The 18,075-nt window shown below is 46.4% G+C and overlaps 1 protein-coding gene across 5 annotated transcripts in view; it reads left to right on the top strand.

Moving 5' to 3' along the window:
• Positions 1-18,075, top strand: part of NINL (ninein like) — a 238,932-nt gene that overhangs the window by 179,517 nt on the left and 41,340 nt on the right. For all 5 annotated transcript variants that reach the window (XM_049869354.1, XM_049869353.1, XM_049869352.1 and 2 more), the window contains 3 exons: positions 12,047-12,176; positions 14,152-14,261; positions 17,442-17,725. In XM_049869354.1, coding sequence (XP_049725311.1) covers positions 12,047-12,176; positions 14,152-14,261; positions 17,442-17,725 — 524 coding nt within the window. The remainder of the gene's footprint in view (positions 1-12,046; positions 12,177-14,151; positions 14,262-17,441; positions 17,726-18,075) is intronic.

The raw sequence follows: 18,075 nt of genomic DNA, 5'->3' as shown, positions 1-18,075 counted from the left end.
AGAGATGGCTCAGAATGGGACAGGAGTTGCCGGACCTGAAACGCTGGGAGCCCTCAGGCGCCACTCCCAGGAGTGACTGTGGCGGGGCTCCGGGTGCAGTTTCCTCAGGGAGAAGCAGACAACCACACAGCTAACACCTCTAGAACCAGAGAAGAATGGCGCCCTCAGCAAAAGCTAAGGACGTGTGTGTATTTTACCGTGCCTCCGGCTCCCAAGCCAGCTTCAGTGGCTGTTGATTTCTCTGGGCCTTAGATAGGTCCTGCTGCATGCCCTGAGCCATTCTTCCAGCCTTGGACAAGGAATAAATTCACAATTGTGGGAAAACATAAGCTGCCAGCTCTGCTAACCTAGGGACCTGAGAACAGAAGCAGCTCCTGTCAAGGCATAAATGGTCCGTGGACTTTGAACACCTTTCCCCCTTGCATGGACCTGTGTGGGCCTATTTCAGGAGAACAGGCCCTTGTTGGCAGACTGCAACTGTTTCAGCAGTGCAGTGGATTGGTGGCTATTTGATTTTTGTCACTGCTTTGCCTATTAAACAGGTTCCTCACCTACCCACATCAGGGGTGTAAGGACTGGTGGCTCCACTCAGGCCACCTAGCCACCCACAAGAGGGGTCCAAGAATGAACTGGTACCTCCCAGTCCTTACAGTCAAAAGTCTGGGTGCCCATGGTCTGTCTGCTCTGGGGAACAGGGACATGCTTTCCTCACAGACACTTGGGAGCCAGTTGTCACCCCCCACCTTGTTCAGAGCGTGAGCCCCTGCTGCAACCAGATACCTGTACCTACACCAATCACCACTGCCTCTCTAAGACTCTAGGACAGAACCTGCACCACACACTTGATGACCAACTACCAGGACACCTGAGCTGAACCCATACAAGGAAAGGGAGTGGACTCCTAGACTGATATACCTGATAACAGCTCTAGTCTTCTGGGGACAGGATGTCAGAGCTCCAAAGGCAAAAATAATCAAGCTAGCTCACTCAAGCAACGTATTTGGGCATATCAAAACAAAACAAAGCAAGAGGCTAGGTTACAGTAAGCAAACATAAAATAAGCTAATGCAGTAATTTATAGATGGCTCGGAGACAACAGTCAATATCAAATCACATAAAGAAGCAGACCATGATCACTTCAACAATCTCTCAAAGAATCAAGGGATCTTCTGCAAGGTGCCTTCCTAGAATTACCAGATGCAGAATATAAAAGATTAATATACAGAGCTATTCAAGACATCAGGAAGGAGATCAGGCAATACGCAGAACAAGCCAAGGAACACACAGATGAAGCAGTTGAAGAAATTAAAAAGGTTATCCAAGAACATAATGAAAAATTTAATAAGCTGCAAGAACCTGTAGAGAGACAGCAATCAGAAATTCATAAGATTAACAAAATTACAGAATTAGACAACTCAGTAGAAACTCAGAAGAGCACAATAGAGCAAGTGGAAGGCAGAATTAGTGAGATTGAAGATAAAGCCCTTGGCACCATTATATTTGAAGAAAAATCGGATAAAAGAATTTATTAAAAATGAAGAAACCCTAAGAATCATGTGGGATTCTATCCAGAGAAATAACCTACGAGTGATTGGAGTACCAGAACAGGGAGGGATAACAGAAAATACAGAGAGAATTGTTGAAGGTTTGTTGGCAGAAAACTTCCCTGGTATCATGAAAGATGAGATACCTATCCAAGGTCCTCATCAAACTCCACATAAGGTAGATCTTAAAGCCACCAAGACATAATCAAACTTGTGAAAACCAAAAAAAAAAAAAAGAGAGAGAATTTTAAGAGCAGCTAGGGATAAATGAAAAGTCACCTACAAAGATGAGTCAATAAGAATAAGCTCGAGCTGCTCAGCAGACAGCATGCAGGCAAGAAGGCAATGCGATGACTTATATAAAGCATTAAAGGAAAAAAATTGCCAGCCAGGAATCACATATCCCACAAAACTGTCACTTAAATGTGAAGCCGGAACTAGGACATTTCCAGATAAACAGAAGTTTAGAGAATCCATAAAAACCAAACCTGAACTACCAGAAATACTAAAGGGAATTCTTTGGTTAGAAAATCAATAATATCAGATAACAACGCAAGACTAGAACACTAGACAGAGCAATCAGATGTCAGCCCAGATAGAGAAATCACAAAAATAAATCAAGATTAAAAAAACACGAAAACAGCGATATCGTTATGTAAAAGGAGACAACATTAAAACAATAAAGAGGGACTGAGAAATGTAGTCATAAATCTTTCATATGGAGAGGGAGACAAGGCGATATAAAGAAATAAAAGTTAGGTTTAAACACAGAAAAACAGGGGTAAATAATAAGGTAACCACAAAGGAGACTAACAATCCTACTCATCAAAACAAAATACAAGAAAAAAATAGAGACTCAGCAGAAACAAAATCAACAACAGATCAGAGGAAATGACAATATATAAACTACTCACCACAAAAAATTAAGTGGGAAAAAGAAACTATCAAACTCAGTGCCCTCGAGTCAACAACACACACAAAAAAGACATCAAAATGACAGCACTAAACTCATACCTATCCGTAGTGATGCTGAATGTAGATTAACTAAATAAAAATAAAAAGGCACCAATAAAGAGAGAGTGCCAGAACGGATTTAAAAAAAAAAGCATGACCCATCTATATGCTGCCTCCAAGAGACACACCTTAGACTTAGAGACACAAATTAAAACTCAAAGGATGGAAAAAATATATCAAACAACAATCAAAAAAGAGCAGCAGTGGCAATATTAATTTCAGACAAAATAGACTTCAAAGTTAAATCAACCAGAGAGGATAAGGAAGGACACTATATAATGATTAAAGGGACAGTATTCCAGGAGGATATAACCATATTAAATATTTATGCACTGAATGACAGGGCTTCACGATACATAAAACAAACTCTAACAGGGTTGAAAAGTGAGAGAGCTCCACCATTACAGTAGGAGACTTCAGGACACCACTTTTGGTGAAAGACAGAACATCCAGAAAGAAGCTCAGTAAAGACACAGAGGATCTAAATGCCGCAATAAACCAACTTGACCTCATAGACATATACAGAACACTCCAACCAACAACAGCCAAGTATACTTTCTTTTCCAACACACATGGAACATTCTCTAGAATAGAGAAAAGGAAGGTCATAAAGGAAGTCTTAACAAAATCCAAAGCATTGAAATATTACTAAGCATCTTCTCTGACCATAAGGCCATAAAAGTCATAAAGAAAGCCTTAACAAAATCCAAAACATTGAAATATTACAAAGCATCTTCTCTGACCATAAGGCCATAAAAGTGGAAATCAATAACAGAAAAAGCAGGGAAAAGAAATCAAACACTTGGAAACTGAACAATGCCCTGCTCAAAAAAGACTGGATTATAGCAGACATAAAGGATGGAATAAAGAAATTCATAGAATCCAATGAGAATGAAAACACTTCCTGTGAAAACCTTTGGGACACAGCAAAAGCAGTGCTCAGAGGCCAATTTATATCAATAAATGCACGCATTCAAAAAGAAGAAAGGGCCAAAATCAAAGAATTATCCCTACAACTTGAACAAATACAGAGCAACAAAACAAGCCCTCAGACACCAGAAGAAAGCGAATAATAAAAATAAGAGCAGAATTAAATGAAATAGAGAACAAAAAAAAATTGAAAGAGTTAAAAACAACAAAAGCTGGTTTTTTGAAAAAATTAATAAAATCGATAAACCATTGTCCAGACAGACAAAAGAAAAACAGGAGAGGAAGCAAATAACCCAAATAAGAAATGAGATGGGAGATATTACAGCAGATCTAAATGAAATTAAAAGGATCATATCAGATTACTATGAAAAATTGTACTCTAACAAATTTGAAAACCTTGAAGAAATGGATGAATTTCTAGAAACATGCTGCCTACCGAACTAACACAAACTAAGGTAGAACAACTAAATAAACCCATTACAAAAGAAGAGATTGAAAAGGTAATCAAAAAAACACCCAACAAAAAAATCCCTGATACAGATGGCTTCACTGCAGAGTTCTACAAAACTTTCACAGAAGAGTCAACACCACTAGTGCTAAAGGTATTTTAGAGCGTAGGAAAGGACAGAATACTCCCAAACTCATTCTGTGAAGCCAGCATATCCCTGATACGAAAACCAGGTTAGGACCACAAAAAAAGAATTACATACCTATTTCCCTCATGAACTTAGTTGCAAAATTCCTCAACAAAATTCTAGCCAATAGAATTCAACAACATATCAAAAAAATAATTCACTATGAACAACTGGGATTCATACCAGGTATGCAGGGATGTTTCAACATTTGAAAAACAATTAATGTAATCCATCATATAAATAAAACAAAAGTCAAGAACCACATGATCTTATCAATTGGTGCAGAAAAGGCATTTGACAAAGTTCAGCACCCATTCATGATAAAAACTTTCAGCAAAATAGGACTAGAAGGAAAATTCCTGAACATAATACAGGAAGAAGTAAAATTATCTCTATTTGCAGATGACATGATCTTATACACAGAAAACCCTAAAGAGTCCTCAAGAAAACTACTGAAACTAATAGAAGAGTTCAGCAGATTATCAGGATACAAGATAAACATACAAAAATCAATTGGCTTTCTCTACATCAACAAAAACAACATTGCAGAGGAAATCACCAAATCAATACCATTTATAGTAGCCCCCAAGAAGATACAATAGTTAGGAATAAATCTAACCAGAGACATAAAAGACCTATGCAAAGAAAACTGCAAGAAACCAAAAGAGGCCTACGTAAGTGGAAAGACACCTTGCTCATGGATAGGAAGACTTAACATTGTAAAAATGTCTATTCCACCAAAAGACATCTACAGATACAATGCAATTCAAGTCCAAATTCCATCTCATTTAATGAGATGGAGAAACAAATCACCAACTTCAAATTGAGGGGAAAGAGGCCCCAGATAAGTAAAGCATTACTGAAAAAGAAGAACAAAGTAGGAGGCCTCACTCTACCTGATTTTAGAACCTATTACACAGCCACAGTAGTCAGAACAGCCTGGTACTGGTACAGCAACAGACACATAGATCAATGGAACAGAATTGAGAATGGAGACATAAATCCATCCACATATGAACAGTTGATGTTCGACAAAGGCCCAAGGTCAGTTAAATGGGGAAAAGAGAGTCTCTTTAAGAAATGGTGCTGGCATAACTGGGTATCAATCTGCACAAAAATAAAACAAGACCCATAGCTCTCACCATGCACAGAAACTAACTCAAAATGGAACAGAGACCTAAATAAAATCTAAAACGATAAAGGTCATGGAAGACATAACAGAGACAACGCTAGGAGCCCTAATACATGGCATAAACAGTGTACAAAACATTACTAACAGTGCAGAAGAGAAACTGGTTAACTGGGAGCTCCTAAAAATCAAACACCTATGCTGATCCAAAGACTTCACCAAAAGAGTTAAAAAGATTACCTACAGACTGGCAAAAAGTTTTTAGCTATGACATTTCTGATCTCTAAAATCTACATGCTACTGCTTAATCTCAACTACAAAAAGACAAATAACCCAATTAAAAAATGGGCAAAGGATAGGAACAGACACTTAACTAAAGAAGACAGTCAGATAGCTAACAGATACATGAGGAAAAGCTCACGATCATTAGCCATTGTTGCTGTTGTTAGTTCCAACTCATAGCGACCCTATGCCCAACAGAACGAAACACTGCCCGGTCCTGTGCCATCCTTACAATCGTTATGCTTGACCTTATTGTTGTAGCCACTGTGTCAGTCCACCTTGTTGAGGGTCTTCCTCTTTTCTTTTGACCCTGTACTCTGCCAAGCATGATGTCCTTCTCCAGGGACTGATCCCTCCTGACAACATGCCCAAAGTATGTAAGACACAGTCTCGCCATCCTTGCCTCTAAGGAGCATTCTGGCCGCATTTCTTCCAAGACAGATTTGTTCGTTCTTTTGGCGGTCCATGGTATATTCAATATTCTTCGCCAACACCACAATTCAAGGCATCAGCTCTTCTTCAGTCTTCCTTATTTATGGAGATTGAAAATACCATGGCTTGGGTAAGGCACACCTTAACCTTCAGGGTGATATCTTTGCTCTTCAACACTTTGAAGAGGTCCTTTGCAGCACATTTACCAATGCAATGCATCTTTTGATTTCTTGACTGCTGCTTCCATGGCTGTTGATTGTGGATCCAAGTAAAATGAAATCCTTGACAACTATAACCTTTTCTCCATTTATCATGATGTTGCTCATTGGTCCAGTTGTGAGGATTTTTGTTTTCTCTATGTTCGGGTGTAATCCATATTGAAGGCTGTGGTCTTTGATCTTCATTAGTAAGTGCTTCAAGTCCTCTTCACTTTCAGCAAGCAAGGTTGTGTCATCTGCATAATGCAGTTTGTTAATGAGTCTTCCTCCAATCCTGATGCCCCATTCTTCATATAGTCCAGCTTCTTGTATTATTTTTTCAGCATACAGATTAAATAGGTATGGTGAAAGACTACAACCCTGACGCACACCTTTCCTGGCTTTAAACCAATCAGCATCCCCTTGTTCTGTTCGAACAACTGCCTCTTGATCTATGTAAAGGTTCCTCATGAGCACAATTAAGTGTTCTGGAATTCCCATTCTTTGCAATGTTATCCGTAGTTTGTTCTGATCCACAGAGTCGAATGCCTTTGCATAGTCAATAAAACACAGGTAAACATCCTTCTGGTATTCTCTGCTTTCAGGCAGGAACCATCTGACATCAGCAATGATATCCCTGGTTCCACGTCCTCTTCTGGAACTGGCATGAATTTCTGGCAGTTCCGTGTCGATATACAGCTGCAGCTACTTTTTTTTTTGTTTTTTAATAAATTTTATTGTGCTTTAAGTGAAAGTTTACAAATCAAGTCAGTCTCATACAAAACCGATATACATCTTGCTGCACACTCCCAATTACCCTCCCCCAAATGAGAAAGCCTGCTCTCTCCCTCCACTCTCTCTTTTCGTGTCCTTTTCGCCAGCTTCTGACCCCCTCCACCCTCTCATCTCCCCTCCAGGCAGGAGATGCCAACATAGTCTCAAGTGGCCACCTGATCCAAGAAGCTCACTCCTCACCAGCATCCCTCTCCAATCCATTGTCCAGTCTAATCCATGTCTGAAGAGTTGGCTTCGGGAATGGTTCCTGTCCTGGGCCAACAGAAGGTCTAGGGGCCGTGACCACCGGGGTCCTTCTAGTCTCAAAACATCAAGTCTAGTCTTATGAGAATTTGGGGTCTGCATCCCACTGCTCTCCTGCTCCCTCAGGGGTTCTCTGTTGTGTTCCCTGTCAGGGCAGTCATCGGTTGTAGCCGGGCACCATCTAGTTCTTCAGGTCTCAGGATGACGTAGTCGCTGGTTCATGGGGCCCTTTCTGTCTCTTGGGCTCATAATCACCTTGTGTCCTTGGTGGTCTTCATTCTCCTTTGATCCAGGTGGATTGAGACTAATTGATGCATCTTAGATGGCTGCTTGCTAGCGTTTAAGACCCTAGACGCCACTCTTCAAAGTGGGATGCAGAATGTTTTCTTAATAGATTTTATTATGCCAGTTGACTTAGATGTCCCCTGAAACCATGGTCCCCAGACCCCTGCCCCTGCTACGCTGGCCTTCGAAGCATTCAGTTTATTCAGGAAACTTCTTTGCTTTTGGTTTAGTCCAATTATGCTGACCTCCCCTGCATTGTGTGCTCTTTCCCTTCACCTAAAGTAGTTCTTATCTACTATCTAATTAGTGAATACCCCTTTCCCACCGTCCCTCCCTCCCCTCTCTCGTAACCACAAAAGAATGTTTTCTTCTCAGTTTAAACTATTTCTCAAGTTCTTATAATAGTGGTCTTATACAATATCTGTCCTTTTGCAACTGACTAATTTCGCTCAGCATAATGCCTTCCAGGTTCCTCCATGTTATGAAATGTTCCACAGATTCCTCACTGTTCTTTATCGATGTGTAGTATTCCATTGTGTGAATATACCATAATTTAATTATCCATTCATCTGTTGATGTTTGGTTGCTTCCATCTTTTTGCTATTGTAAACAGTGCTGCATTGAACATGGGTGTGCATATATCTGTTCGTGTAAAGGCTCTTATTTCTCTAAGATATATTCCAAGGAGTGGGATTGCTGGATCATATGGTAGTTCTGTTTCTAGCTTTTTAAGGAAGTGCCAAATCAATTTCCAAAGTGATTGTACCATTTCACATTCCCACCAGCAGTGTAGAAATGTTCCAGTCTCTCCACAGCCTCTCCAACATTTATTAGTTTGTGTTTTGGGGATTAATGCCAGCCTTGTTGGAGTGAGATGAAATCTCATTGTAGTTTTGATCTGCATTTCTCTAATGGGTAATGATTGTGAACATTTCCTCATCTGTTAGCTACCTGAATGTCTTCTTTAGTGAAGTGTCTATTCATATCTTTTGCCCATTTTTTAATTGGGTTATTTGTCTTTTTGCAGTTGAGTTTTTGCAATATTATGTAGATTTTACAGATTAGGCGCTGATCAGAAATGCCATAGCTAAAAACTTTTTCCCAGTCTGTAGGTCGTCTTTTTACGCTTTCGGTGAAGTCTTTGGATGAGCATAAGTGTTTGATTTTTAGGAGCTCCCAGTTATCTAGTTTTTCTTCTGCGTTCTTTATAATGTTTTGTATACTGTTTATGCCATGTATTAGGGCTCCTAATGCTGTCCCTATTTTTTCTTCCATTATCTTTATCGTTTTAGATTTTATATTTAGGTCTTTCATCTATTTTGAGTTAGTTTTTGTGTGTGGAGTGAGGTATGGGTTTTGTTTCATTTTTTTGCTTATGGATATCCAGTTATGCCAGCACCATTTGTTAAAAAGACTGTCTTTTCCCCATTTAACTGTTTTGGGGCCTTTGTCAAATATCAACTGCTCATATGTGGATGGATTTATGTCTGGATTCTCAATTCTGTTCCATTGGGCCATGTATCTGTTGTTCTATCAGTACCAGGCTGTTTTGACTACTGTGGCGGTATAATAGGTTCTAAAATCAGGTAAAGTAAGGCCTCCCACTTTGTTCTTCTTTTTCAGTAATGTCTTATTTATCCGGGGCCTCTTTCCCTTCCACATGAAGTTGGTGATTTGTTTCTCCATCTCATTAAAGAATGTCGTTGGGATTTGGATTGGAATTGCATTAAATGTACTCATCACTTTTGGTAGAATAGACATTTTTATAATGTTAAATCTTCCTATCCACAAGCAAGGTATATTTTTCCACTTATGTAAGTCTCTTTTGGTTTCTTGCAGAAGCGTACTGTAGGTTTCTTTGTATAAGTCTTTTATTTCTCTGGTAAGATTTATTTCTAAGTATTTTATCTTCTTGGGGGCTACTGTAAATGGCATTGATTTGGTGATTTCCTCTTTGATGTTTTTTTTGTTGGCGTAGAGGAATCCAACTGATTTTTGTATGTTCGTCTTGTATCCTGATCCTCTGCTGAACTCTTCTATTAGTTTCAGTAGTTTTCTTGAGGATTCCTTAGGGTTTTCTGTGTGTACAATCATGTCATCTGCAAACAGAGATACTATTACTTCTTCCTTGCCAATCTGGATGCCCTTTATTTCTTTATCTAGCCTAATTGCTCTGGCTAGGACCTCCAGCACAATGTTGAATAAGAGTGGTGATAAAGGGCATCCTTGTTTGGTTCCCGATCTCAGTGGGAATGTTTTCAGGCTCTCTCCATTTAGGGTGATGTTGGCTGTTGGCTTTGTATAAATGCCCTTTATTATGTTCAGAAATTTTCCTTCTATTCCTATTTTGCTGAGAGTTTTTATCATGAATGAGTGTTGAACTTTGTCAAATGCCTTTTCTGCATCAATTGATAAAATCATGTGATTCTTCTCTTTTGTTTTATTTATGTGGTGGATTACATTAATTGTTTTTCTAATGTTGAACCATCCCTGCATACCTGGTATGAATCCCATTTGGTCGTGGTGAATTATTTTTTTGATATGTTGTTGAATTCTGTTGGCTAGAATTTTGTTGAGGATTTTTGCATCCACATTCTTGAGGGATATAGGTCTGTAATTTTCTTGTGGTGTCTTTACCTGCTTTGGTATCAGGGATATGGTGGCTTCATAGAATGAGTTCAGTATTCCATCTTTTTCTATGCTCTGAAACACCTATAGTAGTAGTGGTGTTAATTCTTCTCTGAAAGTTTGGTAGAACTCTGCAGTGAACCCATCCGGACCTCTATTTCTGGTTTTTTAAGGATGCACCATATCATTTTCCAAAATGGTTTTACCATTTTGCATTCCCACCAGCAGTGGGAAATAACATTTGTTATTTTCTGTTTTTTTGATTGGTGCCAGCATTGTCAGGGTGAGGTGGTATCTCATTGTGCTTTTGATTTGCGTTTCTCTTAATGACCACTGATCAAGAGCATTTCCTCCTGTGTCTGTTGGCCTCCTGAATACCTTCTGTGGTGAAGTGTCAAGTACGATACATTTTTTAGTTGTATTATTTGTCCTTTTGTTTTAGAAGTGCTGGATTTTCCTGAAGATTTTAGAAATTAGACCTTTGTCGGATATGTCAGAGCAGAAAATTTCTTCCCGGTCTGTAGGTTCTTTTTTTACTCTTTTGGTAAAGTCTTTTGATGAGCATAAGTGTTTATTTTTAGGAGATCTCAGTTATCTAGCCTATCTTCTGGTGTTTGTGTATTATTTTTTATGAGTTGTATCCTGTTTTTGCTGTGTATTAGGGCCTTTAGTGTTGACCCTATTTTGTCTTCCATGATTTATATTTTTTGGTTTTATATTTTTTTTTGTGTATGGTATGAGATATGGGGCCTGTCCTTTTTTTTTTTTTTTTTTCTTCCTCACTTAAGATCAATAAGGTTTTTCTCAGGGAATGTATTTTATTTATAATTTGTGTAAGCAGTGCATGCTATTCATTACTATGGCTTCATAACAAATTACCCCAGAACTTAGCAGCCCAAAACAGCCATTTAATATGGTTGTGGATTTTGTGGGTCAGGAATTCAGACAGGGCACAGTAGGAATACCTCATCTATGCCCCACGATGTTGGCCCTCAGCTGCGAAGCCCACTGGCCAGGCTGGAACTGTCTGGACATGGCTGCCTCATGGGCAAGTTGGTTCCTCACAGTATGGTGACTGGTATCCTCCAGAGTGAGTTTCCTTAAAAGAGAAGCCAGGCGGAGGTGTATCCCTGGAGCACCTGGCATCACTTTTGCCATGCTCAGTAGGTCCGCACAGTCCCATGCTACCCCCCAGGGTCACAGAAGGGACAATGGCCACACACTGCACACTGATGAAGGGAACTGGGACCCCACAGACAGGGTGCCAGTTGCCATGTTCCGCTTAAGTCTGTGTGACTGAAAACTGTGTCTGGTCACAGTACTTTAAAAACCTGGAGATGAAGTGTGCTCATTACAGTGTTTCCTTGACTATGTGCAGACTCTGCGCAGCCTCCTGGCGCCACTTACCTGCCCTGCGGCCCCACTTTGTGTGCACCTTGTCAGTCCACACCCATCCTTGTCACCTGTCCTCTCTGCTGTGTGGCGTGTTATCTTAAGCTAATGGCACCTCCTTGGCAGTTAACAGCTGCAGAGCCCTTTGGGGAAAGAGTCTCAGAGAGTTGCTTCTCTCGCCCAAGTCCCATTACCACAGTGAACTCACACTCTCCTGTCAGCTCAGATGTTGATGATCCTTTATGTCTGTGTTCTGCATTTCTCCTCCTCATCTACTCCATTTTTTTTTCTTTTTGGAACTCCTACGAATCCAGTGATAGAAGGTGATGTAGGGCATAAGAAAGCCACGGAAATGACCCCGTCTTGTTTAACTCACTGTGTAGTTGGGAACTTAAAGTCCAATTTGAGCATTGCATGCTTGAGGTCAGGAGTCAAAGCTCCTTCCATCTGGGCATCCTGTATGCCCCGCCGCGCAGTGCTGCTCCCCAGGCCCTGCGGCGCAATGCGGCGGCTACAGGGGTGTCTCTTCTCTGCTGACAGGACCTGCAGGACCACAACGATGAACTCCAGGCTGCACTGGAGGGCCTGCAGGCATGGCTGCACAAGACCCAGCGTGGCCGGTCCAGTGCTCAGCCAGATGGATGGCTGCCCCCGACAGATGACCCAGAAGGTAGAGCCTCTTCTTGTGGGAGGGGTGGGGGGCTCTGGACTCTGCGAGCCCACCTGCTCTAGCTGACTGAACTGCCTCCCGGGCCTAGGGAGTTCGGTAGCAGGGCCACTTCCTAGGTTATCAGGGCATCAACACCTGCCCCCAGACACACCAATACCACCTACCTGAATGCCTCCCAGGTTCCTGTAAGGCTGAGGGTTTATGGTGGAGTGTGGGGTCTTTACCAGTTGTGTAGAAATGGTAACGGCTATGTGACCCCGTAGTGACCTCATGAGAGGTATGTCCATCTGCAGTGTTTCCAAATCGCCCACACTATTGTGGTGAGGATTAAGCGAGGGACTGTGTGGTGAGCTTTCAGCACGGGCTGGGCATGAACAGAGTGAGGGGAGGTGGTAGTGAATGCAGGGGCCGCATTTCCCCGTCCCAGGACCTGGGGTCTATAGATTGTCCTCTGAGTTATGAGCTGGTTGATGTGAAAACTCTTAGAAAGAAAGAGAGACTCAGTTCTATTTAAAACACATTGACTCTCCCTGGTGTTCAGAGAAGTTTATTGCTACTGAGTGATGTCAAAAGTGTCCTCTCAGGGTTCTGAGCCAAGGTGAACCTGTGACAGTGGGAAGGAGCAGGACCCACCAGTGCACAGTGCAGCCTGACCAAGGCCGAGCCCCCCCTCCACCGTTGTCCCTGGTCATCCCTAGGGAAGTGGGCAGTTGTCCTCTTCACAGACCTAGGACTCTCAGCTACACAGAATGTGTGGCCCTTGGCAGGAACCATTGTCCCAAAACCCCGGAGGCAAGGCTTAGGTTCTGAAGTCTTGGGTCTGCCTGGTTAGAAGGGCACCAGAGGGCAGACCTAAGCTTTGTGTCATCATTAATAAAACCTAGCAGTTTCACACTGTGGACTTTTCTCTCCCTCCCCTCCTCTGCCCAGTGGTATCCTTTCATAGAACCAGTACAGAGGCTCAGTTGGCCCATTTCAATGAGGAGGGTCTGTCTATGCCTGAAAGAACCATAAGCAGGATTGCGTTGAGCGTGGGTGACGTGGACTGTCCAGCCTGATGACTCCTCCTGTTGGCCCGTTTAGCCTAGCAAGCTGGAGGGGGTCACCCAGGTTTTCTTGGGCCCGATGTCCAAGTCTGTCCCCATTCTCAGGGCAACGGTGAAAGTAGATGGTGGCCCTCCCCACTTCCCATTCTTGGCACAGCATGGTGAAGCCCTAGCCGTGTCACAAATGCAATTCCGAGTTTCATGCCAGCTCTTTTACGAGTTCCAGCAACATCCCGCTCACAGATGTGCCTGGTTCTGAATCACGTCAGGAGGAGGGTCTTCTGGACCAAGGCGTTGCCCACACTGCCCTTTGTTATTCCATGAGTATTTAGTGTGCCTGACTGGTTTATTGAAGCCCAGAATTACTTGTATGGTACTGTGATAAATAATGTAGAGAAGATGGAGGCCACCATGAGAACCAGTAAGCAAGCCACGCAGGTGTCTGTCGTCACCCCCACACTCCACATCGGTGAGGACTCATCATCAGGCGTCACGCTACGCAGAGGCTTGCCTGCGCTCCAGTTCACACCACTTCCTCTGTCTCCTCACCTGTGTGTGCTTGGCGTCATCAGGGAGCGGACATGAGGCTGAAGTGTACCATTGCCACCATGTAGGGCTGTGGAGGGTGCTGGTGGGCCACGCAGCAGCCTCCTGGACATAGCTCTGAGCAGGCCGTTCTGGCAAAGGCACAAAATGGTGGCTCTAGAGGGCTCTGCTGTATGGAACGCAGTGTGGCAGACTGTGGTGCATGCTGTCCTCTGTCACTGGCAGGACAGAAACCTGGGCGTGGTGTCCTCTGCCAGCACCACCCTCCCCTTGTGGAGGTGCATGTGGAGCCCATGCTTTATTGTCGGGTGGGGAAAGGAGAGCAGCGATGGACCTGTGATGTCGTTGGTGTGAAAGAAGCTGAAGTTCCCTCCTCCTTTCAGGCCTCGTTTCATGTGTAGGTGGCCCCACTCCAGTGAGTCTGGAAACGGAGATAATGATGGAGCAGGTGAAGGACCATTACCGAGACCTCAAGACCCAGCTGGAGACCAAGGTAGGGGGTGAGGGGAGGCCCGAGGAAACCTGGAGCTTCCTGCTACAAGCAGGGAGAGCTGCGCTCCATGCTGTTTGTGCTGCCATCTGCCTTAGAATTCCCTGGCACTGGGAAGGGAAGTTTGCAGGGAAATGTGAACAGAAGTGCCTAGAGGGAGGCAGGACAGCAGACTAGTGGGCCACGCGGGTCTCAGTGCCATGCGGGGCTGGCATGCTGAGAGCAGCCCCACTGACTGCCAGGCCTTGAGTGGGCCACGCGTGTCTCAGTGTCATGCGGGGCTGGCATGCTGAGAGCAGCCCCACTGACTGCCAGGCCTTGAGTGGGCCACGCGTGTCTCAGTGCCATGCGGGGCTGGCATGCTGAGAGCAGCCCCACTGACTGCCAGGCCTTGAGTGGGCCACGCGTGTCTCAGTGTCATGCGGGGCTGGCATGCTGAGAGCAGCCCCACTGACTGCCAGGCCTTGAGTGGGCCACGCGTGTCTCAGTGTCATGCGGGGCTGGCATGCTGAGTGCAGCCCCACTGACTGCCAGGCCTTGAGTGGGCCACGCGTGTCTCAGTGTCATGCGGGGCTGGCATGCTGAGAGCAGCCCCACTGACTGCCAGGCCTTGAGTGGGCCACGCGTGTCTCAGTGTCATGCGGGGCTGGCATGCTGAGTGCAGCCCCACTGACTGCCAGGCCTTGAGTGGGCCACGCGTGTCTCAGTGTCATGCGGGGCTGGCATGCTGAGAGCAGCCCCACTGACTGCCAGGCCTTGAGTGGGCCACGCGTGTCTCAGTGTCATGCGGGGCTGGCATGCTGAGTGCAGCCCCACTGACTGCCAGGCCTTGAGTGGGCCACGCGTGTCTCAGTGTCATGCGGGGCTGGCATGCTGAGTGCAGCCCCACTGACTGCCAGGCCTTGAGTGGGCCACGCGTGTCTCAGTGTCATGCGGGGCTGGCATGCTGAGAGCAGCCCCACTGACTGCCAGGCCTTGAGTGGGCCACGCGTGTCTCAGTGTCATGCGGGGCTGGCATGCTGAGTGCAGCCCCACTGACTGCCAGGCCTTGAGTGGGCCACGTGTGTCTCAGTGTCATGCGGGGCTGGCATGCTGAGAGCAGCCCCACTGACTGCCAGGCCTTGAGTGGGCCACGCGTGTCTCAGTGTCATGCGGGGGCTGGCATGCTGAGAGCAGCCCCACTGACTGCCAGGCCTTGAGTGGGCCACGCGTGTCTCAGTGTCACGCGGGGCTGGCATGCTGAGTGCAGCCCCACTGACTGCCAGGCCTTGAGTGGGCCACGCGTGTCTCAGTGTCACGCGGGGCTGGCATGCTGAGTGCAGCCCCACTGACTGCCAGGCCTTGAGTGGGCCACGCGTGTCTCAGTGTCACGCGGGGCTGGCATGCTGAGTGCAGCCCCACTGACTGCCAGGCCTTGAGTGGGCCACGCGTGTCTCAGTGTCACGCGGGGCTGGCATGCTGAGAGCAGCCCCACTGACTGCCAGGCCTTGAGTGGGCCACGCGTGTCTCAGTGTCACGCGGGGCTGGCATGCTGAGAGCAGCCCCACTGACTGCCAGGCCTTGAGTGGGCCACGCGTGTCTCAGTGTCACGCGGGACTGGCATGCTGAGTGCAGCCCCACTGACTGCCAGGCCTTGAGTGGGCCACGCGTGTCTCAGTGTCATGCGGGGCTGGCATGCTGAGTGCAGCCCCACTGACTGCCAGGCCTTGAGTGGGCCACGCGTGTCTCAGTGTCATGCGGGGGCTGGCATGCTGAGAGCAGCCCCACTGACTGCCAGGCCTTGAGTGGGCCACGCGTGTCTCAGTGTCATGCGGGGCTGGCATGCTGAGTGCAGCCCCACTGACTGCCAGGCCTTGAGTGGGCCACGCGTGTCTCAGTGTCATGCGGGGCTGGCATGCTGAGTGCAGCCCCACTGACTGCCAGGCCTTGAGTGGGCCACGCGTGTCTCAGTGTCATGCGGGGCTGGCATGCTGAGTGCAGCCCCACTGACTGCCAGGCCTTGAGTGGGCCACGCGTGTCTCAGTGTCACGCGGGGCTGGCATGCTGAGAGCAGCCCCACTGACTGCCAGGCCTTGAGTGGGCCACGCGTGTCTCAGTGTCACGCGGGGCTGGCATGCTGAGAGCAGCCCCACTGACTGCCAGGCCTTGAGTGGGCCACGCGTGTCTCAGTGTCACGCGGGGCTGGCATGCTGAGTGCAGCCCCACTGACTGCCAGGCCTTGAGTGGGCCACGCGTGTCTCAGTGTCACGCGGGGCTGGCATGCTGAGTGCAGCCCCACTGACTGCCAGGCCTTGAGTGGGCCACGCGTGTCTCAGTGTCATGCGGGGCTGGCATGCTGAGAGCAGCCCCACTGACTGCCAGGCTTGAGTGGGCCACGCGTGTCTCAGTGTCATGCGGGGCTGGCATGCTGAGAGCAGCCCCACTGACTGCCAGGCCTTGAGTGGGCCACGCGTGTCTCAGTGTCATGCGGGGCTGGCATGCTGAGTGCAGCCCCACTGACTGCCAGGCCTTGAGTGGGCCACGCGTGTCTCAGTGTCATGCGGGGCTGGCATGCTGAGAGCAGCCCCACTGACTGCCAGGCCTTGCACTCGGCTATGGAGGAACTGCATTCCCCTGCCTCGTTCTGAGCTTAAATTGCCGTTGGATTTGCCTTTCGTGGGACGCTTAGTAGCTTCACAGCCAGCATTACCCGGGCTAATGATGTCTTCTCCGATGGATTGTCTCCTGTTCTGTTCTTAGATCATGGCAAGTGTTTTAAGAGACAGTGTCCACAACCTGTTGTCACGTGCTACATTCCTCTGACCTGGAGGACCCTGGGATGGGGCCACCCTTGTTTGTATCCATGCCTTCAGGATCCTGGTTGCAGTTACTTGCACACGGTGCCTAGACAAGCTTGCCAGCCCGTAGCCAGATCACATTCTTCTTGCAGCCCTGCACTGTGTTCAGTCTCCCAGCTTGTCCTGATAAGGCTCCACATTTCCTCAGTGAGGTTGCACCCTCAGTTCTGCCCTCGCCACCTGTGGGGCCTGCCTCGTGAGCCCTCGGGGCGTCGCTGCTGCCTTTGCGTCCTAGCCCTCCACAGGCCTGCTCCTTAGCGTGCCCAACAACCTTTTCTATCCATGTTATTGTCAGGAGCTAATTTTTAGGATTCCCTGGTTAGTGGTCTCATACTTCTCTTTCCAGGTAAATTACTATGAGCAGGAAATCGAGCTAATGAAAAGGAACTTTGAGAAGGAGAGAAAGGAAATGGAGCAGACGTTCAAGTGTGAGGTCAGTGAGCTGGAGGGCCAGAGAGCGGCCCTGGAGGCGCTACACGTGCAGTCGCAAGAGGCCATCCGCAGCCTGCAGGGGCAGCTGCAGAAGCTGGGGCATGGGGGGCTGCTCCACACCCAGGAGCTCGTTGGCCCTGCGCGCTGGTGGAAAGAGGAGCTGCGCCTGAGACACCAGCACGAACTACAGCAAGTAAGGTCCGCTGGCCTGTTTCCTTCTACGGTCTCGAGTCCTGAGTTCTTGCCAGAAACCCAAATTAGAAACTCAATTTAGGAAACTACTTGGAACTTCAGTGTCCGCTGACTGGACAGAGAGATGAAGGTGGAGGAAACAGGTCATGGTATAAAGTGTTTTAACTTCAAATTAGAAATGCATCATAAAACACAGGCTATGAAGGGATTTGCTTTGTAGACTTAACTCACTAATGCTTATCTTCTACCTCAGACCTCCCTGTAGCAAAGGACCAAGGTAGCAGGGCATCTTCCACACTCAGTGTCACAGTCTCGTTTTCCAGGATGTGGTGTTGTAGCATGTGGGGAGACGAAGA

Source organism: Elephas maximus, chromosome 25 (genome assembly GCF_024166365.1).
Source record: "Elephas maximus indicus isolate mEleMax1 chromosome 25, mEleMax1 primary haplotype, whole genome shotgun sequence".
Classification (NCBI taxonomy): Eukaryota; Metazoa; Chordata; class Mammalia; order Proboscidea; family Elephantidae; genus Elephas; species Elephas maximus.
Note: the sequence above shows the minus strand (reverse complement) of the source record. Positions and strands in the feature narration are given on the sequence as shown.